The sequence below is a fragment of the Neofelis nebulosa genome, chromosome 15 (assembly GCF_028018385.1).
Source record: "Neofelis nebulosa isolate mNeoNeb1 chromosome 15, mNeoNeb1.pri, whole genome shotgun sequence".
Lineage (NCBI taxonomy): Eukaryota > Metazoa > Chordata > Mammalia > Carnivora > Felidae > Neofelis > Neofelis nebulosa.
This window is the reverse complement of record NC_080796.1, coordinates 22,119,045-22,139,068: the sequence shown is the minus strand read 5'-3', so window position 1 is coordinate 22,139,068 and position 20,024 is coordinate 22,119,045. Positions and strand designations below refer to the sequence as shown.

The 20,024-nt window shown below is 39.2% G+C and overlaps 1 protein-coding gene across 5 annotated transcripts in view; it reads left to right on the top strand.

Moving 5' to 3' along the window:
- The window catches only part of SLC9C2 (solute carrier family 9 member C2 (putative)), an 86,721-nt gene that overhangs the window by 43,612 nt on the left and 23,085 nt on the right, over positions 1-20,024 (top strand). For all 5 annotated transcript variants that reach the window (XM_058700263.1, XM_058700261.1, XM_058700262.1 and 2 more), the window contains 7 exons: positions 2,532-2,629; positions 3,723-3,842; positions 5,026-5,224; positions 5,703-5,891; positions 9,404-9,553; positions 14,815-14,866; positions 17,274-17,422. In XM_058700263.1, the coding sequence (XP_058556246.1) occupies positions 2,532-2,629; positions 3,723-3,842; positions 5,026-5,224; positions 5,703-5,891; positions 9,404-9,553; positions 14,815-14,866; positions 17,274-17,422 (957 nt within the window). The remainder of the gene's footprint in view (positions 1-2,531; positions 2,630-3,722; positions 3,843-5,025; positions 5,225-5,702; positions 5,892-9,403; positions 9,554-14,814; positions 14,867-17,273; positions 17,423-20,024) is intronic.

Sequence of the window (20,024 nt, the reverse complement as noted above, 5' to 3'; positions counted from 1 at the left end):
ATGTTGTCCTTTAATGGCTTTCCTGAGAGTGCCCTCTAGTGGCACTCCTCCCTGTTTTTGTGACCCCTTTCCTTTTTGGTCTCTTTCATGAGCTCCTCTCTTTCTTTTTATCTCTTTAATGTTTTCCTCAGAGCATGATTAATGTTTAATGTTTTCCTCAGAACAGTTAACTCTGTCCATCATTCTTCCCTTGTAATCTCTCCTTCTTTTTTCTTAGCTACGCTCATTTCAATGCTATCCACAGATGTTCCTCAAATCTATATTCTTCCTTCCCAAACTCTCACCACCATCTCTTTATACTCATAAGTTCAACTGTGGCTAGACATTTCTTAGACATATCGCTGGCACCTAAATCCACATTGAACTCATCTCAAACTGGCTCTTGTATTCCTAGTCTCAGTGAACGGGCTCATTACCTTATGTGATCACTCAGGTCAGTCCTCTTTCTCTCCCTCTCCAAGCTCTATCATTCTTACCTTCTAAATATTTGTCAAATATGCCCCTTTCCATTCTTGTGTCTATTAATTTAGGAAATTATAACCTCTTTCCTGAATAATAAGCTTCAACTGATCTCTCTACCTCCAATTTTTCTGCGGTCAAATCACGGGGATTTATCCAAAAGACAAATAGGACTATACCACCTTCCTGCTTAAAACCCTACAATGGCTCATCAGGTCCCACAGCATTTTCCTAAGTGAGTTCCAAAAAACATTTGCTCTGATCCACAGAATGTTGATAGGAACTGCATAACAACAACAACAAAAAGTTTCCATGCTCAAATTTGTTTGGGAAATTTCTCCAGGATAGATCATATGTTGGGTCACAAAGCAAGCCTTACCAAATCTAAGAAGATTGAAATTATGTCAAGTATATTTCCTTTATATCATTATAAAGTTGGTATAAAACTAGAAATCAATGGTATAAAATAGTATAAATGGTATAAAACTAGAAATCAATAACAGGAAGAAAACTGAAAAATTCACAAAAATATGGAAATTAGATAACACATTCCTGAAAAACCAGTGGGTCAAAGAAGAAATCAAAAGGGAAATCAGAAAATATCTTGAGACAAATGAAAATGAAAACACAACATAGCAAACCTTATAGGATGCAGCAAAAGCAGCTCTAAGAGGGAAATTTATAGTGATAGATGCCTACATTAAGAAAAAAGAAAGATCTCAAATAACCTAACTTTACACATCAGGAAAAGAAGAATTTGTTCTTTGGGCCCATTTTCATAAAGTTAGTAGGAAGAAGGAAATAATAAATATTTAAGCAGAAATAAATGAAATAGGACAAGAAAGACAACAGAAAAAAAATCAATGAAACTGAGAGTTGTTTTTTTGTTTTGTTTTGTTTTTAAGATAAGCAACCTCACTGTAGTTTTGATTTTAGCCATTCATAACTCCTGTATATTCCAGCAACCTCACTCAGGGTATATGTCAGAAGGAAATGATAATAGGATCTCAAAGAGCTCTCTGGGCTCTCATGTTTCTTTCAGCATTATTTACAATAGCCAAGACATGAAAACAACCTAAGTGTCCATTGATGGATGAATAAAGAAAATGTTTATCTATCTATCTATCTATTATCTATTTATCTATATCTAATGGAATATTATTCAATTATAGAACAGAAGGAAATCCTGCCATTTGTGAACATATGAATGGACCTTGAAGGCATTATGCTATGTAAAATAGACAGAGAAAGACAAATAGTATATGATTTCACTTGTGTGTGGAATCTGAAACAAAAAAAGCCAAACTCATAGAAACAGAGTGAAATGGTGGTTTCCAGGGCTGGAAGGTGGGAGAAATGAAGGAGGTGTTAAAATGTACACACTTTCAGTTATAAGATGAATAAGTTTTGGGGCTCTAATATACAGGATGGTGACTATACAATTCTGTATTACATACTTGAAAGTTGCTAAGAGAGTGGATATTACATCACACACAGTCACACACACACAAGTTGTAATTATGTGAGGGATGAATGTGTTAACTAATCTTATTGTGGTAACCATTTTCTGCAATATGTATGCATGTGTCAAACCATTACATTGTGCACCTTAAACTTATACAATATGTGTCAATTATATTGCAATAAACCTGGCAAAAAGGGGGGAAAAAGAACACAATTCACTTTTTTTCTCCTGGTAGTTCCTTAAGAGGTTGAGATGATTAGTTAACCTTTGAATTAATACTTTGTACTATCCTGCTGTAGAAAGATGACACTGTGATACTATTTATATTACTGAGGAAAACTCTTTGAGTTGTGTAGATTTTGAGTTTCTGAAGCTAGGAAACTTTGTGTCTTTTATTACATCCAGGATATTACTTTGTAAAAAATGAATATTTAGTAAATATTTAAATTGAATGGAATTTATTTCCTGCTACAGGAGATTTTTGGTAAAAGTATATTTTTCTATAATGAATGTAATAATAATAGTGAGGACTATGTAAAGGTCAAGTAGAGTATATTACATTTATGTTTTGGTCCTTTGTAATGTTTATTTAAAATTGTATGTTTAGAGTAGCTTTGAAAAACAGTGTAATGATGGAACCCTCAGTGTAGAGGCAGCCCGGATATTAATCGGTGCAACCAAAAGCTATTGTCCCATCCAAGGAAAGTAAGTATAATATTTCTTAAATTGTTGTTTCCAAAATCAAATGGGTATATGGATAAATAAAATTTAAAAGCTGAGAGTTAAATGTCCAGGTTGATCAATTTATCTCACCTATCCTCATCTATCTGTCCATTCATCTATCTATCCATCCTCTTATTTTACTTGTTTACATTTTTTTCCCCTGAAGGTTAATAACTTTGGTGACATTAGGAGATTCTGGAAGAAGTGTAATTAGATAAGAGACTAGGGGAGTCATAAATGGAACTTATGTAGTTTCAGATACTATTATGATTATCCCATCTTTCTATCATATTTGCTAAGTTACTGGGTAGGGTAGGTAGGGAAGCCTGGAGCCTGTCATTAGGCTGCTTCCTCAGGTGGAGCAAGTCTTGAAGGAACTGACTCCACTGATGGAGTTAAATCTAGTGGGAAAAACTCAGGTGTCTGAGAGATATGTCAATATCTGGTCACAGTCCTGGTACAAATTAGCTAATGGATGATCTAAGACAAAGCTTGTGGGGGCAACAACAATAGGAAATTCTGTCTGGGTGATAGTTAACATTTCAGAAGTCTGGTAACCTATCTGGGAGATCTAACATCAGTTCCTAAAGTTTGGAAAGGGTAGAGCCTTCAGGGCCTTGGGGAGGCTTGGGTTAGGCAAGGCATGACAAAGGAGGGCTTGATTCTGGACCCCAAAAAATTGGTCTGGAGAAGCTTTAATTATGTGCTACCTCAAGCCAAGCATGGTTCAATGAACAGAGGCAGGAAGAGTTTCCTGTACCATGACCATGAGTGGGTAGGTGGATGGATACAGAGGCTCAGGATGGTGCATTTAAAAAATATTTTTAAGTTTATTTATTTATTTTGAGAGAGAGGGAGAGCACAAGCAGGGGAGGGGCAGAGAGAGAGGGAGACAGAGAATCCCAAGCAGGTTCTACACTGCCAGCCCAGAGCCCCACATGGGGCTCGAACTCACAAACCATGAGATCATGACCTGAGCCAAAATCAACAGTTGGGTGCTTAACCAACTGAGCCACCCAGGTACCTCCAGCACTTGACTTTTATTATAACATATGTGTATATTTTTCTCTGTTAGATTCATGAGTATTTACGATGTTTCAACTTATGTAAGAGCTAGAAGTTGGCTTATGAAGTTTAAAAACATGTTAACTTTTTTGGAATATCATAAAGATAAGGCACTTCTTACTCTATATGGGTAAGTATTATAAACCGTAATAGCAATAGACAAAAATATAACCTTTTCTACATTGTCAGCATTGATTACGTTGATTTTCCTTATTAAGAAAAATCAACTAATAGTATGGTCAACTTATTGATTGAGTGGTGATGGAGCAGAGTTCTTGCTTCTCTTTCCCCACTCTGTTTTGGCAACTTTGCTGATATCTTTATTAGAGAGTAGGTAGAGAGAAGAATAAAAGAATGGTCACATTTGGACTCTTTAAGGGTTAACTGCCATGTCTAAAGGTCATATTACAAACTGGACTGCTTTCACATCCTTCTGGTATTCTTCTGGGTATAACAGTGATCAGGGGAGAGAAAGAACAAACTCATGGTCTGTAACTTCCTCTCAATTTCATCTGTGCCAAGGGGTGGCTCTGTTGATGTCCATTACTAGGAAAAACACAACATGGCCTTAATAATAGCTGTAACCAATTTACCAACAATAGCTGTAACCAAACAGTCACAAGATACAGATTTCACTGAACTTGTGTAAAGTTTTCCCTTTAGTATATAAGTTGTGAACTTACATACTTTTTAGAGCAGGAAGACAGGTTTTTCTACTAACGAAAGATGTCAACATGAGAAATGCCAGAAATATTAATGCTACTAAATTTTAAGTGGTCATTGACATACATTTCATAACAAATTCTGATGATTAAAAAATTTTTTTTCCATTAAGTTTGAAGAGAAATATAAGAAATTAAAACCCTAAGGTCTTGACATATATCCAGGTAACCTATTTTTCTTGGGCTCTACTTAGGATGGATTGAAAAAAACAAAAACAAAATGACATTATAATTACTGAATAAAATATTTTTTCCTGTTCTTATTTTAAATGATGCTGATGTTTTTCTCTAAATTTATTTGTTTCTTGCTTTTGATGTCTGAATGCCTTGTTTCCTATGTACTATTAGCTTTGATTTTAAAAAATCCTCCCCATCCTGATATAAATTAGTAAGAACTATATTTTTTTATCTTTTTCTATTATGATTATTGTGTATAGAAAGTATGCTTTAGGTTTTTGCTTATTTATTTTATGTTTGTGTACTCTTCTTCAAGTTAATGTTAATGATTTGTTAAAACAAATGTTGAACTTCAGATCTTAATTGTTATATTTTTAAAGTGATCTAACATTGTATTTGGTCTTTTTTTTTCAGAAATAATAAATTTCTGCTTTTTGTATATCACATTGTATTTTCAGAAGAATTTGAATATGCAGGACATGTTATAACATTAATATACATTTATCCCATGATAGTGCATCTATGGCCAATGGCAAGAGAGTTAAATGTGTCAGCACTTATGTCAATAAACTACTATTTTGTATTTTTATATATATTTCAATCAGCACTGAAGGTACTGTTTAAAATAGAAATGTATCCAATAAAAAGAATAATTCAGATATTTTTAATCTATTTTTGTCATATGCAAAAAATAAATAAGGGGATAAACCCAACTTGGTTTGCTAGGTCCTTGTCATAAGATGAGAACCATTTTTTAGGATAAATGCTTCAAAGATCATTTGTCAGCACCAGTGTTTTCATACTTTATTATTAATAGTATTGCAAAAACTCTGTTTACTGCTGTTTTTAACTGCTTGTTTTTGGCACTTCAACTTCATTATAGATTATATTTTGAATCAAATTATAATTTCTGATGTTGGAGATTAAAAATAATTTTTCTGAAATTCTAAATGAATAACTTAAAACTCAACTTTTGGAATGTAACTCACTTGTAGTTGAGGATTTAACTGTTAATGTCAAAGATCCATCACTGTATACATCACTGTATAGGTGCTATGAAATAACATACGTTCTCTTTGTTTTCCAAATAGATAATAATTTTGAAAAGGAAATATTTTCGTGAATATTGGAATACTTTGGACTTTTTTATCATGCTCCTTGGAATCATTGATATCTTTTGTATATACTTTGTCAAATTGAGACAAGACAATTTTGTTCTTATTCAGGTTACAGTAATACTAGGATATTTCAGAATACTTAGGTTTATTCCTCTCATCAAGGTAAAATGTCACATTTCTAAATATTGGGGTTTTTGTCCTACACTGTTTGTTAGACGTGTTAATAAAATCTCATTATCCTGAAGGAAACAGAGAAGGAGCTCTCTTTACTTGGAATGCTGTCTCTACAGGTGTCTGTATGGTTCACTTTCTCATCTTCTCACAGAGGCTCCCCTGACCAGTCTGTGTAAAATGGCATCCTGCCTCCCCACCCCACCCAGCTCTCCACCCCATGTTTCTGATGCTCTTGTACCTGCTTAAGGTTTAGCTTTTCCTCATAGCACTCATTACCTTTGTACTGTATGTTGTGTGTACTCTCCACAAGGTAGGGATCTTCATTTTGGTCACTGATGTAACGTCCGGTTCTAGAATGGTACCTAGCATGTAGTGAGTTCTTAATAGATATTTGTTGAGTGAATGAATGAAAATGGTGGTGCCACTTAAAGCAGGGTGACCCAGAAACAAATTCTCCAAGCTTTAGTAAAATTTGCTCATAGATCCCTAACTGTGCAGAAGCACGAAAGTTATTTTCTCTGCAGCCCATGTCTATATAGCATACCGCCTATGGAATTTGATTTTACTGTGGCCTTCAATCTCTGCAACAGATATTAGTCCTTCTTTCTATGCTTCTGGTTTTGATTCTGAAGGTAGATTTTCAGATTTCCAGTCTCAGCTCCTAAACCTCCCATCTTTCTTTCCAATGGAGTTGTCTTATACAGCTTTTAACTTGGGAGCTTTACCTTTTTATTTTTTAAATGAATTAATTAATTTTGAGAAAGAGAGAACAGGGGAGGAGCAGAGAGAGAGAGAGGGAGAGAGAGAATCCCAAGTAGGCTCTGCACTTTGAGCATAGAGCCGGGCACAGGGCTCGATCTCACAAACCATGAACTCATGACCTGAGCGGAAATCAAGAGTTGGACGCTTAACCGGCTGAGCCACCCAGGCACCCCTTAACTTGGGAACTTTAGATGGTTTTGCTTGCCACTGTATTTTTTTTTTTTTTTGAGTGGTTGAATTCTTATCCTGTCAAGTGAGTTTACTGGTATGTACTGAAGTTATAAAAGATTAATATTTTTTTCAAAACCTGCTGTAAACCCTGGTGAAAAAGGCATTCATTAATCTCCTCCATGTAGTTCCCATTCTCCAAGAAATTTAGTAGTCCTCTTAAAGACAGAATTGTTTGAATGCTCAGACTTGCACTTGTAGACTTTATTTTCTATTCCTTCCTTGATTCTGTGTCAATGTTACCAAGCCTCGGTGTTCATAAGAGTTATTACACAGAGTTGTATATACAAAAGCTGCTTTAAGTGGTAATTTTGATTATTCGTGATTTTGCTCTATGACTGAGTTTACAGCCAAGTGCCCACCTAAGGTATAACCCCACTGGAACACAGACTATTCTAGAAATCAGGATATGTAGCATGAGGCCAAGTCTTAAAATGGAAGGGAGAGGGGCGGCTGGGTGTGGTTCAGTCAGTTAAGCGTCCAACTTCAACTTAGGTTATGGTCTCATGGTTCCTGAGTTCAGGGCCCGCGTCGGGCTCTGTGCTGACAGCTCAGAGCCTGGAGCCTGCTTCAGATTCTGTGTCTCCCTCTCTCTCCGTCCCTCCCCTGTTCACACTCTGTCTCGCTCTCTCAAAAATAAAATAAATATTAAAAAAAAATTTTTTTAATGGAAGGGAGAAGTTTCCTTATGTCATCCATTTTTATACAGTGACTGTATGCAGATGAAGGTAAAACAATCACCGTGGAAGTAATACTTTGTGGAAATGTCTCTCTGAGGGAAGTAAAGATTTAAAGATGTGTTATTGTACAAGTCAAATCTATTCAGAGTATAAACCAGTTGCTGCTTCTGTCCAGCACACTTGACAAATCTCAATGAAGTATATTTAAGGAATTAATATAATCAGGATCAACTTTTTCTCGTGAGCACTTACTATGTTCCAGGAAGTGTGCAAAGAACTGTACGAACGTGATCTAATTAAACGATTGCAATAACTCCGTGAAGTAGGTGTTACCACTATATAAAGTCAGGTGCTCTAATAGCCAGTCCTCAGCACAATGTGGCTTTCAAAAGAAACCTGTATTGGAAGGCTTGGAAGAATGATGGAGATTTTTACTTTAAATCCTCTTAGGAACAGCTCAAGGGGGGATTAGTGCATCACAGAATGAAACTTTGTAAAAATCCTCTTCTATCTCTCCCTCTGCCCAAAGTTACACAACTATCAGAGTGGCTAAAAGTCTCTTCTTTCTCTGCTCTTATAATTCCTTTGCTATGATGTTCTTTTCTTCTTCTCATGTTCCTCCTTTGTTACTTGGTTCCTCACCATCTGCCCTGCAGTCTGATGTGACTCTCTCTGTAATTGACTGCATTCTTTTATTTTTTTAAGTTTGTTTATTTTTGAGAGAGAGCACGCAAGTCGGGAGGAACAGAGAGGGAGAGAGTGAGAATCTGAAGCAGGCTCCAGGCTCTGAGCTTTCAGCACAGAACCTGACGTGGGGCTCGAGCTCACGAACCACGAGATCATGATCTGAGCCGAAGTTGTGCGCTCAACGGACTGAGCCCTCCAGGCGCCCCTTGACTGCATTGGTTTTTGAGGAGCAGCTCAGTTGGACTTTGGGTACTTAAGTATTATTATCCTCATCTTACAGATGAGGAGACTGAGTCCTCAAGGTTGCAAGTAACTTGCTGAAGGTCACAGGGCTAATGAATAGTAGAGCTGGTCCTTGAGCCTAGGAAGGTTTATATTTAAAACCCCATTCTGTTCAGGGCACTTGGGTGGCTCACTCGGTTAAGCCTCTGACTTCGGCTCAGGTCACGATCTCACAGTCTGTGAGTTCAAGCCCTGTGTCAGGCTCTGTGCTGACAGCTTAGAGCCTGGAGCCTGCTTCGGATTCTGTGTCTCCCTCTCTCTCTGCCCCTCCCCGACTCATGCTCTGTCTCTCTCTCTCTCAGAAATCAATAAACATTAAAAACAAAACAAAACAAAACAAAAAACGCATTCTGTTCAATCACCACACTCTCTTGTTTCAGCTTAGGATTTGAGAAATTTAGAGCTGAGAAGTATCTTTAATACCCACTGTTCCTTATCTTGCAAGTTAAGAAACTGAGGGGCAGAGGGATGATTGATTTAGTCGGTGACTATCATGCAGGTTAGGAGACCGCTTGTCTCCTGAAATCTGGGGGTGTGGAGAATGGGGGGTAAAGGCAGTGGTGAGGACTTCCCTCACCAGGTATGCATTGACCTTTCATTCCTTTGAAGAGTGGCTCTTAAACTTGAGTGCGCATAGATAGACTCACCTGGAGAACTGGTTAGGACAGATTTCTGAGCCCAGCCCTGGAGTTTCTGGTTCAGAGGGTCTAGAGGAAGGCCTGAGAATTTGCATTTCTGACAAGACTCTGGGTAGTGCCCGCTGTTCCCTCAGATGACACTTTGAGAATGCCTACCGTGGAGGGTGCTTTTCCTCATCAAATGTTCAGGCTTTTTTTTTTTTTTTTCTCTTCACTGTTCCAGATAATAATACCACTACTGATAAATATTGTCGATGTGCAGATCAAAAAGCGCCTCCACTTGATGTATAGTATTACAAAAGGTTATGTCAAAAGTCAAGAGGATACCAAATTTTTAATAAAACAAATTTCCAGCCGAGAATCAATATATCAGGTGAGAGACAAGCCCTGTTCACTTGGGAAAACAGTCGTTTGGGTGTATGTCTTTTAACACTACTTCTGAATGTATTTAAATTTTTTTTTAGCTTATTTATTTTTTGAGAGAGAGAGGGAGCTGAGGAGGGCAGAGGGAGAGAGAGAATCTCAAGCAGGCTCCACACTGACAGTGTAGAGCCCAATGCAGGGCTCGAACTCACAAGCCTTGAGATCATGACCTGAGCCAAGATCAAGGGTCAGAAGCTTAACCGACTGAGCCACCGGGGTGCTCCTACTTCTATAAGTGTTTGACCCAATGGATAAATTGTAGCAAGTAAAGGGCCATTCGATGGTTTATTACATTATCCGAGGTGCTGAGGTGCCACAGAGAACAGTCTTTGCTCTTTACCTTTCAGGTATCTTTATCAAGCTCATTTATGATCTTCATAGAAGACAATCTATCTCTTTGTTTTTATTTTCTGAATGCAGACTTGAGATCCGTCTGTCTTTGTAACCCTCTCTAAAAGGTAGGGCAAGTTGGAAAAGGCTTCCTGCAGGAATCAAAACTCGAATGAGCCTTCAAAGAAAGGGTAGGTCTAAAGTGGGGAGGAAGAGAGAGGGCAAGAGAACAAAGATTTGACAGTGAAAGCTGGAAATGCTGGTGCCGAGAAGTGGCCGAGTTGTGGTATGTATGTACGTATGTAATTGTTCAAGACCTTCCTTATTTGCAGGCAGTGTGACGTAAGTACCAAGTGGGAGACGAGGACGTAAGCATACTAGGTACTTGAAGATGCAGTGAATCACCTGCTAACTAGGTTCCCTCATGCCAGGCCGTCTGTCCCAGGCCCCTCTGCAATTCAGTAGAGTAATGTTCCTAAAGGACTATTTCAAGTTTCATATGTGACTTTCTGCTTTAAGAGTATTCAGTGGCTCTGCATCTCCCGAAGGGTAAGGTCTTTGAACCGAAATATGTATGTGTGTGTGTGTGTCGGTATATATATATATATATATATATATATATATGTACATGGGTGTGGGTGTGGGTGTGGGTGTAGAGAAGAGAGAACACAGAAAAGATGGTAAAAAATCATCATGCATAATTTTACAACTTGAAAATAATAAAATGTGAGAAATACAAGTATCCCTCCCTGCGCTCCACTTCCCAGAGACAGCCCTGTATTAACCGTTCTCGTGTTGATTCCTCTACTGCTTGCCACGATAATTTTAATAATATGACATGTATTTAACTCTTGATTCATTATCTCTAAACAGACTTTATTGACTCTCTGCCATGAAGTATAAGGAGATTAAGACATTGCTTTAGCCTTTTATTTTTCTCCCTGTCTTAAATTTTGGAGCCATTATTTTTACATAGAAAAGGTCTATAACATTTACATTCTATTCTGTAAGTATAATTAAGTCTTCATTCTTTTCAAGAAATGACTCCATACATGGAAAACCAAAAAAACAACCTTTACTTTGTTATGATTATGTATAAATATTATTCACTGTAGAAACTACCATTGGATTCAACCCATAACAAAGGAAATATGATCAATATCATTAAACATCTACTACTTAAAAGACACTCTTTTGAGTGAAACAGTCAAATGGTTAATTAAAAAAAATTTTTTTAACTATCTTCCTCTTTTCTTTTGCTTATGGATTCCTTAGCCACTCTTTCTGGAGTCCCATGCGAGCCTCCTTTTTGCTTTCCTTTCATCATGCTAGATTATGCCCATAAATAATTTTTTCCATAGGTGATGTATGGGCTTCAGTATGCAAAAATCTTTGTATTTTGCTCTTAGAATTATGGACTCCAAAGCTATTTTCTTGAAGATATCGCCATCCGTCTTTAGCATTGCTGGTACAAGTCTGACTTTACTTGTGCTTTTGTAGGTGACTTTTTTCTCTTCGTTTAGAGGCTTCTGGGATTTTCTCCTTGGAGTTCTGAAATTTCACCAGAATGTGTCTAGATGTAATTAAAAAAAAAGTTATTGAGGTGCCTGGCTGCTGGCTCAGTCGGAAGAGCATGTGACTCTTGATCTCGGGGTTGTGAGTTGGAGCCCCATGTTGGGTGTAGAGATCACTTAAAATTTTTTTAAAGTAAAAAAATAAAAATAAATGTAAAAACGTGATCCCACACAGCACTTGGTGGAGTTTTCATAATTAGAAGATTGCCATCTTCCTTCCATCACCTCTTTGATTGTTCCCTCCCCTGTTTCTATTTTCTCCTTCAGCAACCTTAATTTATTTATTTAAAAGATTAATTTAATTTTTTTTTCTTTTTCGAAAGAGAGAGTGTGAGCAGGGAGAGGAGCAGAAGGAGAGAAAGGGAATCTCAAGCAGGCTCCATCCTCAGCGTGGAGCCCTACACCAGGCTCGATCCCACAACCCTGGGGTCATGACCTGAGCTGAAATCAAGAGTCAGATGTTCAACCGACTGAGCCACCCAGGCGCCCAGCACCCTTTTAAACACAGTTTTGAATTTCTGGATTTAGTCCTTGTTTCATGTTTTCTCATAACTTCCTACTCTTTCCTCTTTGCAGTGAGAACCCCCCACCCAGCTTGATTTTCCATGTTCCGAATTTAGTCTGTAGCTATGTTTATTCTGCTATTCAGCCCATCTATTACATTCTCTTTCTTTTCTTGACTGAACGCTTTCTTATCTCCACGTACTGTGATTGCTTCTTCTCATTGAAACTAGTTCCTTTATTTTTTTTAAACAAATGTGATATTCCCTTGAATCTCTTTATTTAAATTTTGTTGTTGCTGTTGTTTCCTGTAGTAGTTCTGCTTCGTTGAAGTTCATTCTCATATTTGTCATGCTTGGTGCTTGTCTTTCATTCTGCTTTCCCTCTGCCCAGTGTTTGGTGACTTTTGGTAGTATTTTCTCAGCCTAAGTGAGACTCTTGATTTGTAACCTGACAATGAATTTAAATCCTAATTACTGAGGACCTAGATCTAATGATCTGTGTGTGTACATAAAATCAGGGATGGCCTGGGGGTTATGTCTTCTGCTTGTTGTGCCTAATTTTTTGTGATGACTGTTAGTTACCTCAAGCCCTCAGCCAATAAAGAGAGGCTTTTTCTTTTTTTTTTTTTTTTTTTTTTTTTTTAATTTTTTTTTTTCAACGTTTATTTATTTATTTCTGGGACAGAGAGAGACAGAGCATGAACGGGGGAGGGGCAGAGAGAGAGGGAGACACAGAATCGGAAACAGGCTCCAGGCTCTGAGCCATCAGCCCAGAGCCTGACGCGGGGCTCGAACCCACAGACGGCGAGATCGTGACCTGGCTGAAGTCGGACGCTTAACCGACTGCGCCACCCAGGCGCCCCAAGAGAGGCTTTTTCTGAATGAAATTCAGGAGAGGAAAATAGGCTGTGAAGATACCTACCTTAATATTTTAATTTTAATTTCTAAAATACATAAAAAGATTAGTTGTTAAATATCTTCAGAATTTAAGATTTTCTTTTATAATCAGGGAACACTCTAGAATAGCTGAATTTTAGCAAGGCAGCTGACATCTTTCATGACATCTTTATAGATAAGCTAGAGAACTATTATCTAGATGTATCAAAGAATTATTGAGTATTGGATCAAATGTGCAATAGAATCCTACCTTGTTGATTTACTTCGAATATTAGATAAGACAATTAAAAGAACTATGGAAAGTCTAGATTGATCTATAATAGAAAGAAGATAGAGCTCTTCATAGGAGAAAAGATTTCAGAAAGAGGAATAGGAGAGAAGAAAAACAGCTGCCAGTGGTGGGAGGTAATGCGTTTTGAGGAGTTGAGGAGAAGGCAGAGATTTGGGGGCCGTGGCCTCGAAGTGTAAGAGATGAAACAAATTCTCCTTTAGAATTTTTAAAGGCAACCTCAGTACCGATGTAAATATTTTTTGAGATATTTAGATATCAAACTCGTGTGTATTCTGAAAGTGTTGTGGTTCAAAAACTGACCAGTGACAGCTCACGTTTAGAGGAGTCACATGTGCCCAGCCTTAAGTGATTATATTCTATTTGTAGGTAGGCATCGGTTCCTATGCTGTCTCGCGCAGGTCATTCTCTGGCATTTTTACAGAGTTGCTATGGAGCCAGTTCAGTCTGAAGGGGGCTGTGCACCTGTGCAAGCAGGGCGGGACCACGGTTTGTGGGTGCCAGCTGTTAATGTGGCACCTTCCCAATATTGATTCAATGTTTTCAAGTGAGAAGAAACAACTTAATAAAAATTGTATACCTCATTCTTATATTCAAAATGAGAGATTTCTTACATGTGATTTTTCTAAACCAAAACAACAACAACAACGAAACTTAACTTCAGCTACTTAAACTTTATAATAAGCCAGTAAATAGCACCGTGTTAGCTACCGTTCCCTGTAAATAGCACTATGCCACGTGTTATTTGGGCACAGAGTTTCAGTCATCTATGCCCTACAATCCTGGGGAATTGTCAGTTGTGTGGTCCCGGGGCTGTTGTGTGGCCAAGTGCAAGCTCCAGAAAGATTAAAGGTGGAGAATAAGCTCCACGAAGAGCAGTAGCGGGGACATGGCAGGCATTTGACCAAGACCTATTGTATGATTGAACAGAGCTTACACCATGGTTAACCCTTGGAGTAGAGCTATTTCCTAGGTATGTCAGGAGTTCTCTGTAGGAAACATCAACTAACAAAAGCCATAGTTTCTCATTATTCTACTTGGTCTTGTGCTCCTGATAGACAGGCTGCCCAAACAGCTGCTCAGTTGGCTATCCCAAACCGGAGCGCTATCTGTGAGAATTCTCCTTGGTGCAGAGTGGAATACACGCCAACCTTTCCTGGGGCACCTGGGTGGCTCAGTCACTTAAGCATCTGACTCTTGATTTCCGTTCAGGTCGTGATCTCTCGGTTTGTGAGTTTGAGCCCCACATCAGACTTTGTGCTGCCAGTGCTGAGCCTGCTTGGGATTCTCTCTCTCTCTCTCTCTCTCTCTCTCTCTGCCCTCTCCCCACTTGCGCTCTCTCTCTCTCTCTCTCAAAAATAAATAAATAAACATTTAAACACACTAATCTTTTCTGCGAAATGCTAGGTCCAGTAGCTATGTAAGCTACTGACTGCATTGTATTTGTTGTAATATGAGGAGGAGCATGGGGAGAGCGGCAGACTCAGCACAGAGGGAAGACTTGAGCTAAACATCTTCCCCAAGTCACAAACTAAGTGGGATTTCTTCTTCTAAGATTTTAAAGGCAGACACGCACTTGCCATAATAAGAAATTAATGTCTTTCTTAACTTCTTACAGAAATTATATGAAATTTTGGAAACCAACAAACGAGATGCCATCAAAGAACTTGGTAAGTAGTTGGAGTATCTGATTTCCTGAAATCACACGCTATTATCCCATCATTTAGCCATGGGAAGCCAAGTTCATACTCATCTTCGATTACTCATTTATTCATCCAATGAGCATTTACTGAATGCAGGCAGTAGGCCAGGTGTGCCAAAAATGCAGAGCCAGGCGGAAGGTATGAGAATATCAATGGATAATTGCAGAAAGTTAGAGAAGGTCTTGTACTGGCCATGGGAGTGTAGAGGAAAGAATGAGGGGTGTGGAGAGTGGCTTAAGATGGCAGGTTCCTTAAGGCTGTCAGAAAAAGACACAAGGCGATTACATTTGACAAAGGGTGCTTTGTTTTGTTCTACTTTGCTTACAAGCATACTCAGGAATGTGGGGCTACAATCTCTTGACATTTCTAGTCTCTCTGCTTGCGTTGAAGCACACAGCAGGAGCCCTAGGGTTTTATACAAAGCTTCTTGGGTCTGCTCTCCTCATAAGGGGCTTTGGGGCAGGCTGTGAGTGTGTGCCAAAGTATCTGGGAGAGAGCCCTGGCATATAGTAGGTTCTTGATAAATGGATGTTACTATAAAAGAGATGAAGTGAAATCACTTTGTACTCATAGCCACATTGTAAGATGCCAAATGGATTTATGAGGATCATACTTTCCAAATCAAAATTAGAAGAACATGGCCTAATGAATGACATTGTGAATTTGGAGACAATAGGTCAGAATATTTCGGCACTGTCTCAGATAACCCAGGACCCATTGTTGCCTTTACATATAGAGATAGATTTTTATTTCTGTGCTTTTATTTACTTATTTTTTAATGTTTATTTTTGAGAGATAGAGCATGAGTGGGGGAGGGGCAGAGAGAGAGGGAGACACAGAATCCGAAGCAGGCTCTAGGCTCTGAGCTGTCAACACAGAGCCCGATGCAGGGCTCAAACCCACGAACCATGAGATCATGACCTGAGCCAAAGTTGGACGCTTAACCGACTGAGCCACCCAGGTGCCCCTATTTCTGTGCTTTTAAAGATTAGGGGTGTAGGAGCTGCTATCTCATATTATGCTTTAGATTCATATGGAATATTACAAAGTTTTCTTGATTCAGTCCTGTAAAAGGGAATGCCTGTTCCCACATGGTTACTGCAACTGATTATTGAATGCTAATTATGTCAGGAACTGTGTTATCAGCTTTATGTGCATTATCTCATTTAATCCTTGTAATTACTCCAAGAAGCAGATACTATTACTGTCTTCACTTTATAGATAATGAAGCTGAGGTTTAGAAAGTTTAATGCGCCTCAAGGCATGTGGGTGGTAAGTGCTGAGCTAGATCTCGAGCCCAGGTGCACCTGACACTGAAATCTGTTCGTGATCACGCTATCCTTCATTTTAGCGGCCAGTTCATGGCCGTTCAAAAAAAAGTTTGAGTAGCAACCTTGGGTGGCTCAGGGGATTAAGAGTCTGACTCTTAATTTCAGCTCAGGTCATGATCTCACCGTTCGGGAGTTCCAGCCCTGCGTCAGATTCCACGCTGACAGCGCAGAGCCAGCTTGGGATTCTCTGTCTACCACCCTCTCTGCCCTTCCCCAACTCATGCATGCTCTCTCTCTCTCTCTCTCTCAAAAAAATATACATAAACTTAAAAAAAAAAGTTTGAGTACCTTCCAGATGTCAGGCATTAAAAAATTTTTTTTTATGTTTATTTTTGAGAGAGAGAGAGAGGGAGAGAGAGTGGGGTAGGGGCAGAGAGAGAGAGGGAGACACAGAATCCAAAGCAGGCTCCAGGCTCTGAGCTGTCAGCACAGAGCCCGATGCGGGGCTCAAACTCACGGACTGTGAGGTTATGACTTGAGCCGAAATCCGATGCTTAACTGGCTGAACCACTCAGGCGCCCCAGATGTCAGGCATTTTGCTTAATGTCAGGATGACAAAGATGAAAGAGACGCTGTTTTCGCCATGTCTTCCAGTCCAGGTCATGACTTCCTGTGTTCATTAAAGAGGAAAAGCTATGCCATTTGATCTCAGAAATCCCCACCAGCTGAAGCCAGGGGTCTCTTTCATGAAGCCATTTATGCGTTCACCCAACAAAAGTTATGTGATGTGAAGGATCAAATAAGTAAGGACCAAAATCCCACACTATAGTAGGTTCCATAATGGAGATATGTAGGACATGCCATGGGAATAAAGAGGAGAGAGTGATTCTCTCCTAGCTGGTGGGGGACGCCAGTTTTCAATATTCTCATCCATAAAATGCAGATGAAAATAGCTCTAGTCCTACCGGCCTCGCATGTTCTGTATGAAGCAGGAATAAAAGGATATTGTGTAAGCACTTTGGAATTTACAAACTATTACACACATATTAGTTATTATCATGGTTATGGCATTGTATGCTTACTGATGGTTATATTTGCTTCAGGACTCATAGAGCACGAGGGTCGTGATGTTGTCATTGCTTTGAAGACTAGGCAGGCAATCCGGAACGTGATTGCTAAAGCTCTGAAAAACCTCACCTTCCTTTGGTCAAGAGGCATTATTGATAAACATGAGGGCATCGAGATGAATAAGGTAATAAAGCAATTATCCACGTTGCTTGATTCCATGAGCCCAACACCCGAGGCTGCATTGTTACTTGAGCAGAATGTAAGGAGTGAGGGAGATTAAATCGGGTGTTAGCTGTAATTTGCCTGGAGCCTTTGTTAATGCCAGTGGCAGTTAGTGCCAGTGCGACCTGGTATACACCATGTCAAAACTATTTGGTTGCAAGTAACAGAAACCAACTTGAGCTAGACCTTGCCAAGAAATGGGGCTGGGGGGTTTATTATAAAGACATAAGAGTGCCTAACCAAACCCATGGTAGCCAGACCATATGGCCATGCCTGAGGAAGGGACCTGACTGTGGACCTGGAAAGCTTTCCGGGTTCTCCATTTCCTGTGAGGGTTGCCCTCTGTGGCCTCTTCTTTTGGCTCCCTCTACAAACTCATTAGATTTTTCTGCTTGTCTATCCACTGGTGGAATGTGTACTGCCCAGGCCAGGCAGCTGTGACAAGGGAGGTGGGAGTCACATAACGTTAACATGGTAGGGAAAGGATCAGCTTGCGTGTGTGCGTGTGTGTGTGTGTGTGTGTGTGCTTGTGTGTGTTGGTGGGAGTCTGGGGGTGCAGTTCTGAGAGAGGAGGACCCAGGAAGACACCATAATTGGTTAGCTGATAAATGGACTTTTGAAAAATGATAAATGTATTTGCAAAAAAAAATAGGAACATATGACAGAAAAACATATTTAATATTTAATGCTATCACTCTATCACATCCACCATCTAGACTGTGCATTTGTGCAAATATGATTGTTCTTCCTATCCTCTGCAAGAACCTATCAGTTTCCTAACAGAAAGCAGAAATATGGAAGTTCTAGTCCTACCTTCTGTCTGTGTTGACCACTGATAAGCTGCTTCTGGGTATCATATGCTTTTCCTTGTCACTGGCAGCTCCCAGCCAAGGGTCACATGCACTGTGCTTCTGGTCATTCCCTGGACATAGTCCCCTCTCCATGATTCCCAAAGAGAAATGGGTGTGGGACAGGCCAGCTTTCCCCTCTGAGGCTCTATCTCTTTAGGCTAATATTATGGCAAAGGACAAAATGGGTTATATGATTTCTTCTTAGTGTCTGACAGAGGGAAGAAAATGGCTACTTTACAGTATCCTTCAAGTTGTATATACCTCTACACACGCTGTGGTTTGTATTCTATTCTTTTCATTTATCAGTTGAAGATTATATAAGATTCAATTGAATTCTTGTTATTCATTAATTAAAATAAATAAATAATAGCCCTTATAAGGAGAGAGGCTATTTTTTTCTATAGGTTTGTTTAGAAAGGTAATGTGTAAATCAATCATTCAACAGTTACTTATTGAATGCATATTAATTGCCTAATTGTCAGCCAAAGAGATATAATTATCTTCTAAGTCATAAGGAGCTAGTCATAAGGAATTACCTAGCTAATTCAATTTAATTGAGTAAATACATGTTGAATACCTACTATGTGTTATGGACTCTTGGGGAGATTGGATACTTAATACAACGATGACCCCAAAGTCCACTGGCTCTTTCTTGTTCTTTGATTTAATCCTTTATTCATCCAGTCAATCAAGTGATTATCTCTTACCTGGTGTGGGAAGCCAGAGAAGGTTTCTGAGAGCCCATAAAACTGAAACTATATCCTTCAAAATTAGAAGAATTTAGGGAAGCAAATAATACATACAAGAAAGATTTGAGGAAATGTGGCATTAAATTGTACAGTAGTCAACTGTGAAGTTTATTTTATTTTTTTATTTTAGAGAGAGAGAGTGTGTGAGTGGAGAAGCAGGGCAGAGGGAGAGAGAGAAAACCTCAAGCAGGCTCTACACTCAGTGTGGAGCCTGACATGGGGTTCAATACCATGTAGGATCGCTTGAGCCAAAATCAAGAGTTGGATGGTCACCTGCCTGAACCATCCAGGTGCCCCAAACTGAGAAGTTTAGATGATCTGAAATTAACACAGTGGACTACAGTGTTAACTGAATTATAAAGATAATAAATTCAATATGAGTTAATATATCAATTCATAGGGGTGCCTGGGTGGCTCAGTCGGTTGAGCGTCCAACTTCCGCTCAGGTCATGATCTCCCGGTCTGAGTTCGAGCCCCGCGTCAGGCTCTGTGCTGACAGCTCAGAGCCTGGAGCCTACTTCGGATTCTGTGTCTCCCTCTCTCTCTTCCCCTCTCCCGCTCATGCTCTGTCTCTCTCTCAAAAATTTGGGGCACCTGGGTGGCTCAGTCGGTTGAGCGTCCAACTTCGGCTCAGGTCACGATCTCGCGGTCCGTGAGTTCGAGCCCCGTGTCAGGCTCTGGGCTGATGGCTCAGAGCCTGGAGCCTGCTTCCCATTCTGTGTCTCCCTCTCTCTCTGCCCCGCCCCCGTTCGTGCTCTGTCTCTCTCTGTCTCAAAAATAAATAAACGTTAAAAAAATAAAAAAATTAAAAAAACATTAAAAATATATATCAATTCATAAATTCAATGAGTTAAGGGAAGAATAGGGACAAAAAAGGTTAGAGGATAATTTAAATAGGGTGAGAGAAAGTATGAGTCAAAATTAAAATAAATTTACATGACAATAGTGTTTAAAGATTTCCTTA